The sequence below is a fragment of the Aotus nancymaae genome, unplaced genomic scaffold, assembly GCF_030222135.1.
Source record: "Aotus nancymaae isolate 86718 unplaced genomic scaffold, 86718_ANA_hifiasm-v0.15.2.pri h1tg000018l, whole genome shotgun sequence".
In the NCBI taxonomy this organism is placed as follows: domain Eukaryota; kingdom Metazoa; phylum Chordata; class Mammalia; order Primates; family Aotidae; genus Aotus; species Aotus nancymaae.
The window spans coordinates 19,654,301-19,670,125 of NW_026988430.1; the positions used below are offsets into that span (position 1 = coordinate 19,654,301).

General features: G+C 45.9%; 2 protein-coding genes across 3 annotated transcripts in view; one reads left to right on the forward strand and one right to left on the reverse strand.

The window, feature by feature from the left end:
• Window positions 1-333: 333 nt before the first annotated feature.
• Window positions 334-12,765, reverse strand: MKS1 (MKS transition zone complex subunit 1). 2 transcript variants are annotated; one of them, XM_012445500.2, is made up of 18 exons: window positions 12,659-12,765; window positions 12,124-12,233; window positions 10,483-10,553; window positions 9,905-10,060; window positions 8,535-8,632; window positions 8,121-8,249; window positions 7,756-7,860; window positions 6,984-7,092; window positions 6,394-6,450; window positions 4,685-4,727; window positions 4,363-4,428; window positions 2,886-2,956; window positions 2,477-2,546; window positions 2,271-2,378; window positions 1,526-1,659; window positions 920-1,002; window positions 737-834; window positions 334-641 (listed from the first exon to the last, which is right to left on the reverse strand). In XM_012445500.2, the coding sequence occupies exons 1-18, from the start codon at window positions 12,736-12,738 to the stop codon at window positions 550-552; spliced, it is 1,680 nt and encodes a 559-aa protein (XP_012300923.2). In that variant the 5' UTR covers window positions 12,739-12,765; the 3' UTR covers window positions 334-549. The 2 variants fall into 2 exon arrangements, with proteins under 2 accessions (XP_012300923.2, XP_012300924.2); XM_012445501.2 differs by lacking the exon at window positions 7,756-7,860.
• A 217-nt stretch (window positions 12,766-12,982) lies between these two features.
• The window catches only part of LPO (lactoperoxidase), a 49,111-nt gene continuing 46,268 nt past the window's right edge, over window positions 12,983-15,825 (forward strand). Inside the window, exon 1 of the mRNA XM_064378393.1 lies at window positions 12,983-13,558. The gene's annotated coding sequence lies outside the window, so the exon portion shown is untranslated. The remainder of the gene's footprint in view (window positions 13,559-15,825) is intronic.

Genomic DNA, 15,825 nt, shown 5'->3' on the forward strand with positions numbered 1-15,825 from the left:
CATTGCCTTCCACCTTCACTTACTCAGAAATAAGTCATATCTCAGCCTCAGCAAGCTCCAAGCAGTAGAATGAGGCTGTCCTAGAAGGAGGAGGCTGAGACTCACAGGCTGGGGATTTAAGAACCTTCTCACCATCCAGCTTCCTTCTTTGGTCTTGGAAGAAGGAAGCCTCCATTTTTAAAGCTGGAAAACAGTAAATCCCTGCATCCCCCTGCTACTGTGAGACAAGCCAGAAAAGTGAATCAAGGACAGACTTACTATGGGGTCATCCCAAACTAGTTTCAGACCAAAAAGCCTGCCTTGCTGTGATGCCCATTTACAGTGGCTGCAACATGAAGGGGGCCACAGGGTCTCTGGCTTTATTTCCACAGAGCAGGGAGAGGACCCCACAGACGGCTAGGCAGAGTGGCCAGCTGGGAATTTCCCAGCTCTTCTGGTTCTCAGCAGACCAATGTGGTCTCTAATCAGAAAGACGAAGAGGCAGGAGAGCACTGGCTTCCGATATCTCTCATCTTGTCCTTTTGCACTGTGGGCCAGGGCTGCCATGAACTAGGAGACCAAGGCCCCAGAGGTGTTCACTAGGTCCTGAGGGAGGCTTTCCCGGGCCTCCTGCATGCGGCGCCGGGCTCGACGGAAGGCCTCTGTAAGGAAAGGAGATATGATATTCAGCTTCCACAGTGCAGAGAGAAACAGGCCCATGCTGACTCGGGGTGGCCAGCCAGGGAAGGGGACATACCCAGCACATTGTGAATGGAACTCTGCTGGCTGAACCCTTCCAGACGGTCCAACACACTCCGCATTCTTTTCCGAAGGGAACTCGATTCCATGAAGGCCCTGCAGGGAGGCCAGCCACATGGTTATGGCTGCTCTCCAGCCCTCAGGGGTAAGGTGCCCCAAGGCAGAGGCCCAGGTCACTCACCTGGACTGCTGCAGACAGTGCAAGCGGAAGGTGACAGTGCCTGTGGTCTCTGTGCGGAGTCCAAAGCGGCTCAGGCGTTCCCCCTGCGGCATGCCGTTGAGACAGCATCAGGTTTCTGCAGTCTCTAGATACCCCCGCACCATTCTGGCCTCCCTCCCATTCTTAATCCCATTCTTGGGATGCACGGTTCTGTTGGGGAAACCTTATTCCATCACCCAGACTCTATCACCTCAAGACTAATACTGAGTTCCCCCAACTAAACCAGGGAACAGTCCAACCTCATTTGAGAAGTAGCAGTCTTACACGCTTACTGTGAGTCCTCTCCACATCTGATTACTGAGGCCCTCAGTGACAAGGGAAACAAAGGGTCAGTTATTCTGATGGGGACCAGGGGAAATCTCTAATATACTATTTTCCAGAGCCCTCCTACGATAGCAGTGTAGATATTGGAACATGGTTCAAACTGTGGTCATGACTTCCAGCTTAAGCCACAGGAAGGAAGGAGCTAAGTAATACTGAAGCAATGCACAACTAAGGGGTCTTGACCCAGATCCCACCTCCTACAGAATAGAAAGGCAGGACCATAAGTTCCCAGTGTGAAGTCACCTTGAAGGATCCTGGTATCCGCACGTAGGAGAGGTCCTCCAGTTCCAGAGAGCCGCCAATGAAAAACCTCCTCAGCTCAGCCACCGTGCCCAGCTCCACAGGTCTCCACGTAGAGACTGTCAGGGTGTGTGAGCCTGCACAGCGGAATAGGAGACGGGGGCCGGGTCCAGAAAGGGCGTGTGACCCCTCAGTGACTCCCCAGCAATGATACAGGCCTAGACTCAGCTAAAACACCTGGTCTGGTGATGACCTGGCCTCTGGTAAGGGTTATCATGGTTACCCAGAGCACCTGTTTGGAAATCGATCAGGGAGAAATTCCAATCTTAGCTCTGCCAGTTATCACTTGCATGCCCAGGACAGGTTTCTTAACCTCTCTGGACCTCATTCTCCTCATCTAGTAAAATGGAAATACCACCTGCCCCTTACAGAGTGGCTGGGAGAATTAAATGAGAAGTATGGCACAATGTCTGGCATACAGCAAAAAACAGATGCTTTTATTTCAAACTGAATGCTGATTCATTCAATACACATAGGCTCTGAGTCAATTTTGCCATACAGCTTCTCACCCTGAGTCCAATCAGAGGAGCACGAAGCACATGGAGAGACTGTCAGGAAGTCAGTGCCAAGGCCACATCACTTCTAATTCCCAGTTATCCCCACCCCTCACCAGATGCATTTGAGTGTTAGTCTTGTTCTTAGGGCCTAGGGCACGTGGGCCACAGGAAAGGTGGGGACAAGCAGTTACCTGGAGTGGCAGGCAGCACCACAGCCCCATAGCCTTCTACACGGCACCTCTGCCAGAAGTCCAGTGAGAGGACCTCACAGTAGAGCACAGGCCACTCCGGGAGCGCATCTGGGAGCAATGAGAAGTGGCCAGGTCACAGGCGGCCTTCACCAAGATAGCACTACTTGAGGGGAACCAAGGACCAGATCAACCGCTGAGCTACTCACCAGTAGATTCATCTTCATGGAGGAAGAAGGCTTCAAACGTGAATGGGTAGGAGAAGTAAGCCACCTTGTCCTATAAAAAGGAGTGTCATGGGGTGGGCAAGGCCACCCTTGGAATTTGTTCTCCTTGTGGACAATGACAAGGTTATCTTCACAAGGGAAAAAGAAAAATTATCACCCAGGTGGGAAATAGGAGTCTGAGAGGCAAAGGGACACCCAAATACAGGCTGCTGCCATCCTCCAAAAGGCAAACAGAGGACCTCCGGACCAGGTAGCTCTGCAGAACCCACACTCAAGTCACCCAACTCTGGAATCCTCCTCAGGTGCACAGCACTTGGCCTGATAAAGCTGCAAATGCCATCCCAGGAGCAGATGTCATTCCCTTCCAGATGCCTGCTCTCATTCTACATACCATTCCTAGGGATTTGGTGGCACAGGTCTGTGTTACTCCTGAGAGCTGCCGGAATGCTGGGCTTGACCAGTCTGAAAGCCAAAGACCAGATATAGTAAGCTCACCTGGGAGGAAAGCAAGTAGTTAAGAAAAAGACAAAGTTTCTGTATTCATGTATTCACACAATCATTCATTTACCACTTACTGAGTGCCTGCTATGTGCTACTATATCTTGGTAACCAAATAGAAAAGATCACCATCTCTCTTGGAGCTGACATTCTTGGAGAAGCAGGGAGACAGACAAAAAACAAGCAAACAAGAGACTACTGGGTAGTGATGAGTGCTATGCTAAAAATAAAACGGGGAAGGGACTGAGTGACTGGGAGAATCATTTGGACTGGGTGGTCAGTCCAGTGAGCCTGTCTCAGAAGTGACACAGGCTGAGACCTAAACTCAGAAAGAACCAGCCATGCTAAGACATGGCAGAAAGGGTTTCAGACAAAGGAAATGGCCCTTAAAAGGTGGGAATGAACCTGGCTGGGAAGAATGACTAGAATGTTGTATGGAAGAGATAGGCAGGGGCCAGCTCACTCAGGGTATGGAGTTTATGTTTTACTCTAAATGGGAGGGGAAGCTGTTGGGCTTCTCAGCTCAAAAGGGACACAACTTGTTTACATTTTTTAAGGCTCAATTTGGCCTTGGTGTCTGTAGCAAATAAACTGCAAATGGGAGCAAGGCAGGAAGCAGGAGGATAAGTCAGAAACTGAAAGCACTGGCCTAGACAAGAGATGGTGGTGGTGGCTTGCAGTAGGGTGCTGGAGAGAACAGATAGGTTCACAACAGCTTTTGAAGAAAGAACAGACAGGAACTGTTGACAGACTGGCTGGCTATAGGGAACTAGGGAAACTAGGTTTTTGGCATCAGCAACTCAGTAGATGACACTGCCATTGTTAGGATGGGGAAGACCAGGGAGGGGAGGTTTGAGGGAGGAAGAGAAATTAAAGACATTTCTATCTTTTTAGACAGAAATGACAAAGAAATAACTGGATATGAGTCTGGAGTCCAGGGGAAAGGTTAAGGCTAGATGCAGAAACCCAGGAGTCTGAGAAATATCGATGGTATTTAAGCCATGGGATGGTTGAAGTCGCCCAGGAAGACTGCAGACAGAGAGTAAAAGAAGGCCTTGGCTTAGCCATGGGTACTCTCACAGTTTAAGATCAACAGAAGGGAAGGTATCACCCAAGGAGGCTGAGGGGCCACTAGCGAGACAGGGGAGAGAAATGTGGAGCCAGAAGTCAGAGAAGTGTGTCGTGCAGTGCAGTGGGCTCTGTAAATGCTTCAGGAAGGTCAAGTGAGGTGAAAGCAGGGAGGCTTGGCAAAGTGGATGTGATCTATGACCTTGAAAAGAATAGTCACGATTTCAGCAAAGGAGTGGGAAAGGAAGCCTGACCAAATGTCTGAATGGGTAGAAAAGGAGAGACTTAAGAATATTACTTACTAGTAGCTGGCAGTTCCACAAAGAAGTGAACGTAGAGATTGTCATACTCATAGCCTTGGGCTGAAACTAAGAGAGAAAACAGGAAGCGATTTTAGCTCATTTTCCTACCACCCTTAGCACCCAACCCAGTCCTGAGGGTCCTACATTCCCTGAGAGCAAGTCTTTTGAGGGCCAGGAACTCTCTGCATTTCCAGGAAAGACTTATCACTGAGTTTCCCAAGTATGGCAGACAAGGCCTCTACCAGGGTGGAGGAGACTATTCACAGCTCCATCTAGGCACGTGCCTAAGCATCAAGAGATCTATGTCTAGCAAGACACTTACCTACCTCTCCATTTACAAAGAGCCGGAGGGCACCTGGAACAGTCTAAAGTGAAAAGAAGTGGGAAAAGATCAGCAGGCCTGGAGGGCATCGGCACTTCTCCTCCAGCCCCATCTACAACTCTGCAGAAGACACTGGGTGTCAGACCCTGGCTGTCACTACTCCCCACCCTGACACTTCTCCATAGATCTGTTTCCTTCATTCCTAAGATTCATAATGTAGGGAGAAAGTACATAATTTAAATGGCAGTGAGGACAATGCATTATGGGAAATTAGCCAAGCAACAGCAACCGCCCTATGGTGTGCAATGGGAAGTCAGAATGCCCTGTTCTTTTTAGATGGCCGAGGTCAAGAAATCAGGGAATTTTCTTTTATAGTTATTTGTTTATCTGTCTTATCTAACTTTTAAATACTGAATGTCTGTTGCTTATGTAATATGAAAACAGCGAAGGTTAATTTTTTAGAGAAAGAAAGGGAGACCAGTAAGTAATTCTATTCTTGTTTCGAGTTCTAGAAATGGAACACTTAGAATGAGAAAAGACAAAGAACAGCACCACAGAATAACTGACCTAAACCGCTTTTCTTTCTTTGTTTTTTTGAGACAGGGCCTTGATCTGTTGTCCAGGCTAGAATGCAAGTGGTGTGATCATAGCTTACTGCAAACTCAAACTTCTGGGCTCAAGCCATCCTCCTGCCTCAGCATCATGAGTAGCTGGGACTACAGGCATGCACCACCACACCTGGCTAATTTTTTTTTTATTTTTTATAGATGTGGTCTCACTATGTTGCCCAGGCTGGTCTCAAACGCCTGGCCTCAGATGACCCTTCCACCTCAGCCTTACAAAGTGCTGGGATTGTAGGCATGAGTCACTGCATCAGGCCTATATTTTTTAAGAGCCAAAATATGTGACAAACAGAAATGGCACCCCTGCCTCTCTATGGTGTATTTTGAAAAAATATCCACATGAAAGGTGAAGGAGACATTTTTCATCTTTATATTTATTTTCTAAATTAATTATAAAGTCATACATAAATCATTATCACTGATAGAAATTGAAAACTACCTAAGTTTAGGGACTAAAAAGCAAAAATCCCTAATATATCCCTCTCACCACCCACTACCCATCTACCACATTCTTTTTTCTTTTTTTTTTGAGACAGAATCTCACTTTGTCGCCAGGCACCAGGCTGGAGTGCAATGGCGCGATCTCAGCTCACCACATCCTCCACCTCCTGGGTTCAAGCAATTCTCCTGCCTCAGCCTCCCGAGTAGCTGGGACTATAGGCACACGCCACCACGCCCAGCTAATTTTTGTATTTTTAGTAGAGACGGGGTTTCACCATGTTGGCCAGGATGGTCTTGATCTCTTGACCTCATCATCCGCCCGCCTCAGCCTCACAAAGTGCTGGGATTACAGGCTTGAGCCACTGCGCCCGGCCCCATCTACCACATTCTAATCCCACCCTCCTCAGAGAAAGCTACCGACGGCACATGTGTAGCCTTTCAGACCTTTTTCTAGGCATTAACAGTTCTAGATCAACATGCAGTGTTTCGAAACACGTAACGAGGACTCTATGTGCTATTCTTTGACTTCCTTTTCATACCGTAGGGTATACTTCAAACCTTTAAGAGAGGTGTTATAACTCATCCACAGTCAGAATGCTCTGGCTAAACACAACTGACAGTGCTGCAGGCAGCCAAGCTACTTACCAGCTCAAAGTCAGTGCCTACGAGGCTGCTGAGATACTCCTTGTGCCGGCCATAAAGCTGAGGAAACAAACCAAAGCCAAACTCAAGATGCAACCCAAGCCAGACCAAGGTTCAGCTCTGAACGGGAAGAAGAAAAGCAATCATGGGAAAGGTCACCGAGAGCTGGAGGCCTAAGCACCTGACCCTCTGACATTTCACTGTGAAGCACAGAGGCCCTGGACTCAGCTGGTCTGGGACGGAATCCTGACTCTCGTGCTGACAAGCTATATTAGCTCCTCAATCTCAGTTTCCCTGTTTATAAGGTGGTAAGAAGAAAAGTGTTCACCTCAAAGGGTTATTGTAAGGACTAAAGGAAATAAGGTATGGTAAGTACATAGCACAGAACATGGTAAACGCTCAAATAAATGGTTATTATTATTACTATATGATCAGAAACTTCAGTCTGACATATCAGCAATGCTGCCTAAGTCAGAAGGGGCTATGAAGGGAGAGGCTTTTCCCGAGCAACTGCTGACATCTAGCTCAGATGTGGTCTCAGCTCCAGGTACTGAGGCTCATTCCTTCAATACTTGGAATGAACTTGCGCTTACATCGTTGAACACTCGCCGTTCCCGCTCCTCCTCCTCCGGCTGTGCAAGGGGGGACACATTGTCGATCGTGTACTTCCACAGCTCCTGCTTCTCCCCCTCTGTCTCGATCCTGTAAGGTCAAAGCCACAGAAAGGAGCAACTCTGGTCATGAGAGACGGGCCCTCCGGCTCCAGCCCAGGGATGAGCTACCAGGGTCCATACACATCACCTGAAGTATATGATGATAAACATGGCCGTAATGACGACCGGGAGAGGGAAACAAAAGGGTAAAGCAGAGAGGGCACCAGACTAGACTCAGAAAGTATAGGTTCTGGGCCCATTTCTGGCTTGAAGTCACCGTAAGGCATAACATTCCTCACACCCAGTTCTCTCACCTGAAAAATGGATAGATTGGTCCAGATAATTTCTAATTTACAGTTCTGTCATTTCCAAGACACAGAGATGAGAAACAGTCAGCCCAGAGGAAAAGCCTGGCTGAGTTCACCCCACTCTGTTCTGGTCAGGTCCTATATTCAGCAGCACAGAGAATCACTGTCACTTAATTGCACCACTGAAGTGATCCCTTTCAAATTGGTGCCGTTGCACATTTTCTGAGAACAGGGTCCCCAGTTTTCTAAGGGCCTATGACTCAGAACAGAATATGAACCATTGCCTGGGAATGTCAAAGTGAGAACAGATGAAGAACTTTCTGACAGTCTAGTTGACTAGGGACAAGAAGTGCAACTAAGGGAAGGAATGCCAGTCTCCACTACCCCTTTCTTCCTCTCCTGACCTGTAGGGTCCTTTGAGGCCCGTGAAGTCAGGCTTTACTGTGATCACACCGTTGCTATCCACCTTCAGAGTACACAGGACGTGTTCGTACTTCTTATAGCCAAGGCTAGAAATCAGGAAAACACCGAGGTTGAGGGTCACCGGTCTTCCAGGGAAAGAGGAAGAGCTACTGAGCCTACTTCAGGGGAGAAAACAGAGGCTATAGGGAGAACTGACATGGTAAAACTTTCTTCTAAGTACAACTAAGAAAAAAAGGAAGAAAAAGTCCCTCCCTCCCCTCTAACCCAGGATGATAATAACAGGAAGAGGATAGCTGGTGAGAGAAGAGGATGAGGATCCGGGCTGGCAGTGAGAAGCTTCACTCACTTTTTACAGGGCCCCAGGTCTGCCATGATGTGCATCGTCTGAAGAGGGGTGTTAATGACATGGTTGTTCCTGACGAACTCCTCTGAGGGCTCCCAGGTGACAATGCGTGACTTGAGGATGCTGCCCACCCTGGGAGACACCACAGAGAGGTCACTTTCCTGGCACACCCCGATGGAGCATACCCCAGCGGAGAGCAAAATACTTGACAAACAGAAATGACATCCCTTCTCTCTCTCTGAAGCACTTCGGGAAAATGTCCACATGAAGAGTGAGGAAGACATTTTATATTTATTTTTTATATTAATTACAAAGTAATACTTGAATACTACATATAACCACTGATAAAAATTCAAAACTACCTAACCTTGGGAAATAAAAAGTAAAAGCTCGCCCCCACCCCATGCCCGCACTCACATCTCTCGCCTGTCCTGCCGGCGCCGCCTGACGTTTGCCATTCGCTCCACCAAGAATGAAGGCACCTCGCTGGCTGCGGTGGTCATTCTCTGACAGTGCTGAGAAAAGCAAGCAGCCCTGTGTAAGCCATCTGGTCAGGGCCACAGGGGGCCAAGTACCTGAAGGGAAGTCTTCCTTCTGAAACCTCATCAGGACCTGAACCCCGCCGGTTCCACTGCCTCACAATTATACAGGCTAATGGAGGGGGCAGCGGCCAAACAACCCAAAGATGACTTCTACCATGTCTTGGTTTGCCTTTGGATCTTAAAAATGAGTGATTTATGTGAATATTAAAATTAGCCTGCAGTCTCTGAGCACAAACCAACAAAAAGTTGGGTTGGTTTGCCTGGTAGATGTTGAAGTTAACAAGGTGGTTAGAAAATGCCAAATGGGATACAAGTATTTTGTGGGAAATCCTCACATGGTAACTGAGCACCAACTGCATTTTTATTTGCTTTTCCAAAACAGACAACCCAAATTTTATTTAATTTATATTATTTTTTTAAAGACAGGGTCTCACCCAGGCTGCAGTACAGTGGTACTATCCATAGCTTACTGCAACCTTGAACTCCTGGGCTCAAGTGATCCTCTTGCCTCAGCCTCCCAAGTAGCTGGGACTACAGGTGCATGCCACCGTGCCTGGCTAATTTTCAACCCAAACTTTATATGTTATCAATCCACAGCTCTACTAATGAAAGCATGTCAGTCTTTCCAGAACATTTGTTGAATACCTGTTCCTATAGAGTTATAGACAAAAATCAGAAAATATAGGCTCTACCCTCGAGAAGTTTAAAATCCTACTGAGAACACAGAAACAACTGAAATGCAGTGACTAAAGAAAATGTAAAACAAGGTCACAAGGGTATTTTTGTCATAGGCAAATTGAGGACATAAGCCATTTTCCATAGCTATACTGAATTCGTCTTCAAGCCCATATGCTCAGAGTTTGGGCTGAATCCCCTGATAAATTTTATCTGGATTGTTCTAGACTCTAGCACCTGTCTCATTTCATGATGGATGGAGGAAGTCAAGCCCAGTGGTCACTTCTCCTAGCATGCCCTCTATAAGCATATAATCAGAGATAATGGCAGCTCCCCTAGGCCTTTCAGCAGGCAGAGAAGGGAGCAGCAGCCCCACCACCTATAGACTGTGCCCATGCTATTCCAGCCTGGCTGCCAGCAGCAGCAACTCACAGCAGTTTCTAGGTATGCTACTGTCTCCCCTTACCAGGCTTCTGATGTAACACACAGAAACTCAGTGTGGCAAAAAAAAAAAAAAAGAAACTAGAGGAAGCAAAGATGAAAGCTATGAGACCCTGGAAAGAACAATACCTCCTCCAAATTGGTGTATCTATCGGAGTCAGTGTAGGTAAAGATTCGTCGGTTCTTCTTGCCACCCGAATTCTCCAGCTTCAGGATCTCCTGACGGTACTGATAATCCAAAGGACTCTGACAGGCCGCTTCATTTTGGTACAGATCTACTTCAAACTGAGGTCACCAAAAGGAAACAGAGATGTGTACATCACTGTAATACATCAAATTTTTTCTCTTATAACTGTTTAATCAAATCAGTTCTACAGAGTTGATGCTATCTGACATGTTTTCATGACCATCTCTAAACTAATGGATGGCAGGAGAGCCAAGAATATTAGAGCTAAAAGGAACCAGACTAATGGTCTAATCCAAGTCTGCTATCACAGACACCATATAGCCCAGAGGTGAAAAGTGCCTCACCCAGAATCATAAAACTGAGTAGTGGCAGTCCCTAAGTCATTCTGTCCCTTAAACACAACAGGGGAAAGTATAAACTGTTACAATCTGTCTAGAAATCAGTTTGGCAATATGTATCACCAGCCACATGAAGGCAGACCAGGTGGAATAGACAGAGCAAACACGAGACACTGGCTCACCTGGCTAAAGAGCTTCTCCTGCCACCCAATCACAATCTCCTCCTCTTCGTCTTCCTCTGGGCGGTGTCCACCTCCAAAGACAACAGAGTGAGTCAAATGCTTGAGCCAGACCAGCACCACTTCTTCCTCTGTGGTTGATTATAACCAAAGTCCCTATTCTTGTATTTGCCACGAAAACCAGCTGGAGTTCAGCAATTTATTAAACACTCAATCTAGAGAAATGCTAGAGAGGCTGTATATGAGAGTTGGTATGAGCAGAAGCCAAGATGAGGACCCAAGAAATCTTAATCACTACTTTAATTTGAATAAAGGAAATATCCTCTAGGAATTTTTTTTTTTTTTTTTTTTTTTTTGGGTGGGATGGAATCTCACTCTGTCACCCAGGCTGGAGTGCAGTGGCACTGTTTCAGTTCACTGCAACCTCCGCCTCCTGGGTTCAAGGTATTCTCCTTCCTCAGCCTCCCAAGTAGCTGGGATTACAGGCACACTCCACCAACCTGGCTAATTTTTGTATTTTCAGTAGAGATGGGGTTTTGCCATGTTGGCCAGACTGATCTCCAACTCCTGACCCACCTCAGCGATCCACCCGCCTTGGCCTCCCAAAGTGCTAGGATTACAGGCATGAGCGACTGCACCCAGCCTCCTCCTGGAAATGTTTACTCTAACTGGATATAAGAAACTGAAATTTAGATATAATCTGAATAGCCAGCCCTTCCTCAGTCCCAAATGTCTGCATTTGCTAGAAAATAACCCTGGCATTTTTGCCTTTACTATTTCTAAAGCCATATATGTAGAATCACAAACACTGAAATTTAGGAGGCCAAGTATCAGGAGAGGACAGTGAAGGCAAACAAATGATTTTTTAACAGAACCAAATCTGGCTGGGCACAGTTACTCACGCCTGTAATCCCAACATTTTGGGGGCCCAAGGTGGGAAGATCACTTGAGCCCAGGAGTTTGAGACCAGCATGGACAACATAGTAAGACCTCTTCTCTACCAAAACTTTTTAAAAATTAGCTGAGTGTGATGGTATGAGCCTGTAGTCCCAGCTACTTGGGAGGCTGAGGCAGGAGGATGGCTTGAGCCTCGGAGACCAAGGTTATAGTGAGCTATGATCAAACCACTGCACTCCAGCCTGAGCGACAGAATGAGATTCTGTTTCAAAACAAAACAAAACAAGAAAACCCAGATCTAATCTAATACACTCTTGGCTAGCTGAGTATGCCTTTTTCAGAGAAACATGTTTCATAACCAAGCCCACACTCTTGCCCACGAACAGGTCTGAACGGAAAGAGAAACAATAAAAGCTGACAGACAAGTGACCTAACACGAGCACTCTGTACTCTCCTCCTCATTCTTTTGGTTTCTCAGATAAGGAAAACCACAAGAACACAGTTGATGTTCATATGCACATCATATGCATATTTTTCAAGCAATCTCCAATTTGAAAGTTGTTTTTAAAAGTGTTTATATGTGTATTTAGAGTTTGGGGCACGTTTTCTCTTTTAAAAATGCCACAAATAGTATGGAAGTTGCCAGGTAAATCTATAACATATCATATTTATCTCACAATGTTTGGCCACAATTCTGATTCGTATCAGAATTATTATTAGATGGTACATCACCACCGTAACACCCACTGGCAGTTGGCTGAGGCCTGAAAGTGGCCAAGTCTATGAGGTCCTTCCCCAGCTGGGCAGCAGGCTGATAATGAAGAAAGTTGCTTGATGTGATTCTTTGCAGGCGGACTCTGTCAAGAAAAGAGAAACCCAAAATATTCGTTAGCAGACACGCAACCGGGAGATGAGGGAAAGCAAGGATGAGGGAAACAAAAGAGAGGAGGTGGGGTTGCCAAGGTGTGCTGGGTGCCACAATGGAGAGGAGGTGGGTGGGGTGCGCGGTCCTACAGGGAAGGGTGAGGGTGAGAGGGTGTAGTGGGGACACAGGGCTCTAAGAAACTAGGAGCAACAAGGACGTGAATGGACTTGGGTGGGTCTGTAAGGGGTTCTTGGAGGCTGTGAGTGGATAGGGGTACGGATAGTGAGAGAAGTGGGGAGCCCGGAGACGAAGTGGCCGGGATTGTAAGCAGAAGTGGGGGCCTCAAAACACCGAGTTCAGGCTGGAATGATCTAAAGGCATAAAAGCATGGGACCTCGGGGCTGGGGCGGTGACTACCGGAGGCGCAAGTTGCGCACGGGGTCCCGGGAGCGATACACAGCCCCTCCGGTGTCAGTGCTCCAGACGGCCTCCGCCATGACAGCTGCGACGCGCCGCGACTGCGCCGGAAAGCGCGCCGCTCTTTTCCCCTGGTAACGAAGACACTGGATCCGGAAGCAGCGGAGGTGATGCGCGCGCAACCCGCCGTTCGCGACGCGGCGCCACCGTCGCAGTCGGCCACCCAGTGCAAGTGCAATCCAAGCCGAACGCCCTAGAGGGCTCCGGGGTCCTGCCGATCACCGCTTACCATGTGTGCGAAAAAAGCTCACCCAAAGCGGGACCTCTTGCGCTGTACAACTGAGGAAACTGGCACAGCCATCCGCCCACTTCAAATAGACAGATGCAGAAATGATGACGGGGACCAGGTGACCTGAGTCTTCGCCCTCTGTCTTTTCCACTATGCCACACTGCCTTCCACTGAATGTGTGAAAACTTTGGCCTGAAAATCGGTGGATGTAACTGTAAGAAATGCACCCGTTATTCCCGAAGGAGTCAGGGAAGGTGATTGCCCTTAACCAGACAAGGAAATATGTTCTTGGAAGGGAAAAAAACTGTAAGAAGATTAATTAGTCTTTGTGTTGATATTCACTGAGCAAAGAAAGAAAAACAGGGAAGTCAACAGTAAGGAAGGAAAAGATGTTATTATTGAACTGGTTCTTGTATGTGTGATGGTTCTGGATCATTAAGCCACTTTAGATACTACACTGGCTTCCCGAAAAGCCAAAAAAGTGACATTCATAAGTCATGCTTTGTTGGACTAGCAAAGGAAGGACATGCTGTAACCTCACGTCTGGTGCCCCGGCACCTTGGGGATGTCAACATTTATCAGCCTTTCACATCTGCTTCTCCTCCAACAAAGTAAGCAATTGTCCGCTGAACTCGGGAATCTCATGCCAGTTTGATGATATGGCATTGGAAGCCCTGGGTGCCATAGCCACTAGTTGTGTAACACCGACTCATCATAAATAGCACCATTTATTTAGGATCTAGTACAGCTTGAGCACCTTGTTTGCATTGTCCCAAACCCTTGTAGAAGCCTCTAAAGAAAGTATTGTATTCCCTTTAAGAGTGAAGTTCCTGAAGGCCAGGGTTTAAAGGACTTGCTAAGCTTGTAAGTGGTAAAAGTACAGATAAAACAAAAGGCACCTTTCTAGCTCCTAAGAAATGGTCTCTCTAATGTTTCCTTTTAAAATTGTGCGTAGGCAAATTGTGCCACGTGCACAACAGCTGATAAAGTGGAGCCTGATTCTAGTTTAATTTAATAACCAAATCCAATTTATAACAAAGTTAATCTGACATACTTATGTGCAAAATAGTTTCTATACCACATGGTTTGGAAATGTAAGCTATTTGTGTAAGCAACCATAATTAGCATTATTTTTATATAGATAAACTAAGTGTTCATGTTTTGTTTACTGATTTCTATGAATCAGGATCCTTTTTTTTTTTTTCATTTTATTCAGTTTATTGGTATTAAGTACATTTACATTGTTTTACAACCATCAACACCATCCATTGCCACTACTTTTTTGTTTTGAAAATTGAAACTCAGTTCCCATTAAGCAGTAACTCCTCAGCCCCTGGCAACTACCATTCTACATTTTCTCTCTATGAAATTTGACTACTTTAGATACCTAATCCATATTGTAGCATGTGTCAGAATGTCCTTTTTTTACAATTTTACTTTAAGTTCTAGGATACATTTGCAGAATGTGCAGGTTTGTTACACAGGTATACATGTGCCATGGTGGTTTACTGCACCTATCGACCCATCATCTAGGTTTTAAGCCCCGCATGTATTAGTTATTTGTCCTAATGCTCTCCCTCCCCTTGCCCCTAACCCTGTAAAAGGCCCCGGTGTGTGTTGTTCAACTCCCTGTTTCCATGTGTTCTCACTGTTCAAATCCCACTTATGAATGCGAGCATGCATTGTTTGCTTTTCTATTCCTGTGTTAGGTTGCTGAGGATGATGGCTTCCAGCTTCATCTATGTCCCTGCAAAGGACATGATCTCATTCTTTTTTATGGCTGCATAGTATTCCATAATGTATGTGTGCCACATTTTCTTTATCCAGTTTATAACTGAGGGGCATTTGGGTTGGTTCCATGTCTTTGCTATAGTAAATAGTGCTGCAGTAACATATGAGTGCATGTGTCTTTAGTGTAGAATGACATATTTCTTTGAGTCTATACCCAGTAATGGGATTTCTGGGTCAAATGGTATTTCTGGTTCAAGATACTTGAGGAATTGCCACACTGTCTTCCACAATAGTTGAACTAATTTATATTCCCACCAACAGTGTAAAAGTGTTCCCATTTCTCCACAGCCTCACCAGCATCTATTGTTTCCTGACTTTTTAGTAATTGCCATTCTGACTGGCATGAAATAGTATCTCATTGTGGTCTTGATTTGCATGAATCAGGATTCTTAAAACTGAGATCTATGAGTGGGATTCAAGAAGTCTGTGAGCTCTTTCCCTAGAATTCTGAATGGGGGATTTTTCTAGAAAGAATTCTTAGCTTTTATCAGATTCTAGAAGGAGTTTGTACCCTGATATGAAGAATGGCATGGGCCAGGCACAGTGGAGGTTAGACCCAGGAGTTTAGACCTGCCAGGGCAACATAGGGAGATTCTGTCTCTAAAAATAAAACAATTAGCCAGGTTTCGTGGTTGGTGCCTGTGGTCACAGTTACTTGGAAGGATTAGGTGGGAGGATTACTTGGACCCAGGAGGTTGAGGCTGCAGTGAAGATAATTTAAAAGGAAGAAGTAAAATTGTGTTTATCTACATACAATGTGAACCTAAACAATCTTGAATCTACAAAAATGCCAGCAGAACTAATGGGGTTACAGAATACAAGGGCAATATACAAAAATGAATAGTATTTCTGTACACTAGGAACAAATCATTTGAACTTTACTTTTAAAAATCACAGCCACTTACAATAACATCAAAAAGCACAAAACAGAAAATTAAACGTGCAAAACTTGTACACTTAAAACATCAAAACGTTGGTAAGATGAAGACCTAGAGTACTGTAACATATCCATGGATTGGAAGAATCTATGTCATTAAGATAATTCTCCTCAAGGTGATCTAAATCTCAGTAAAAATCCCACCAGATT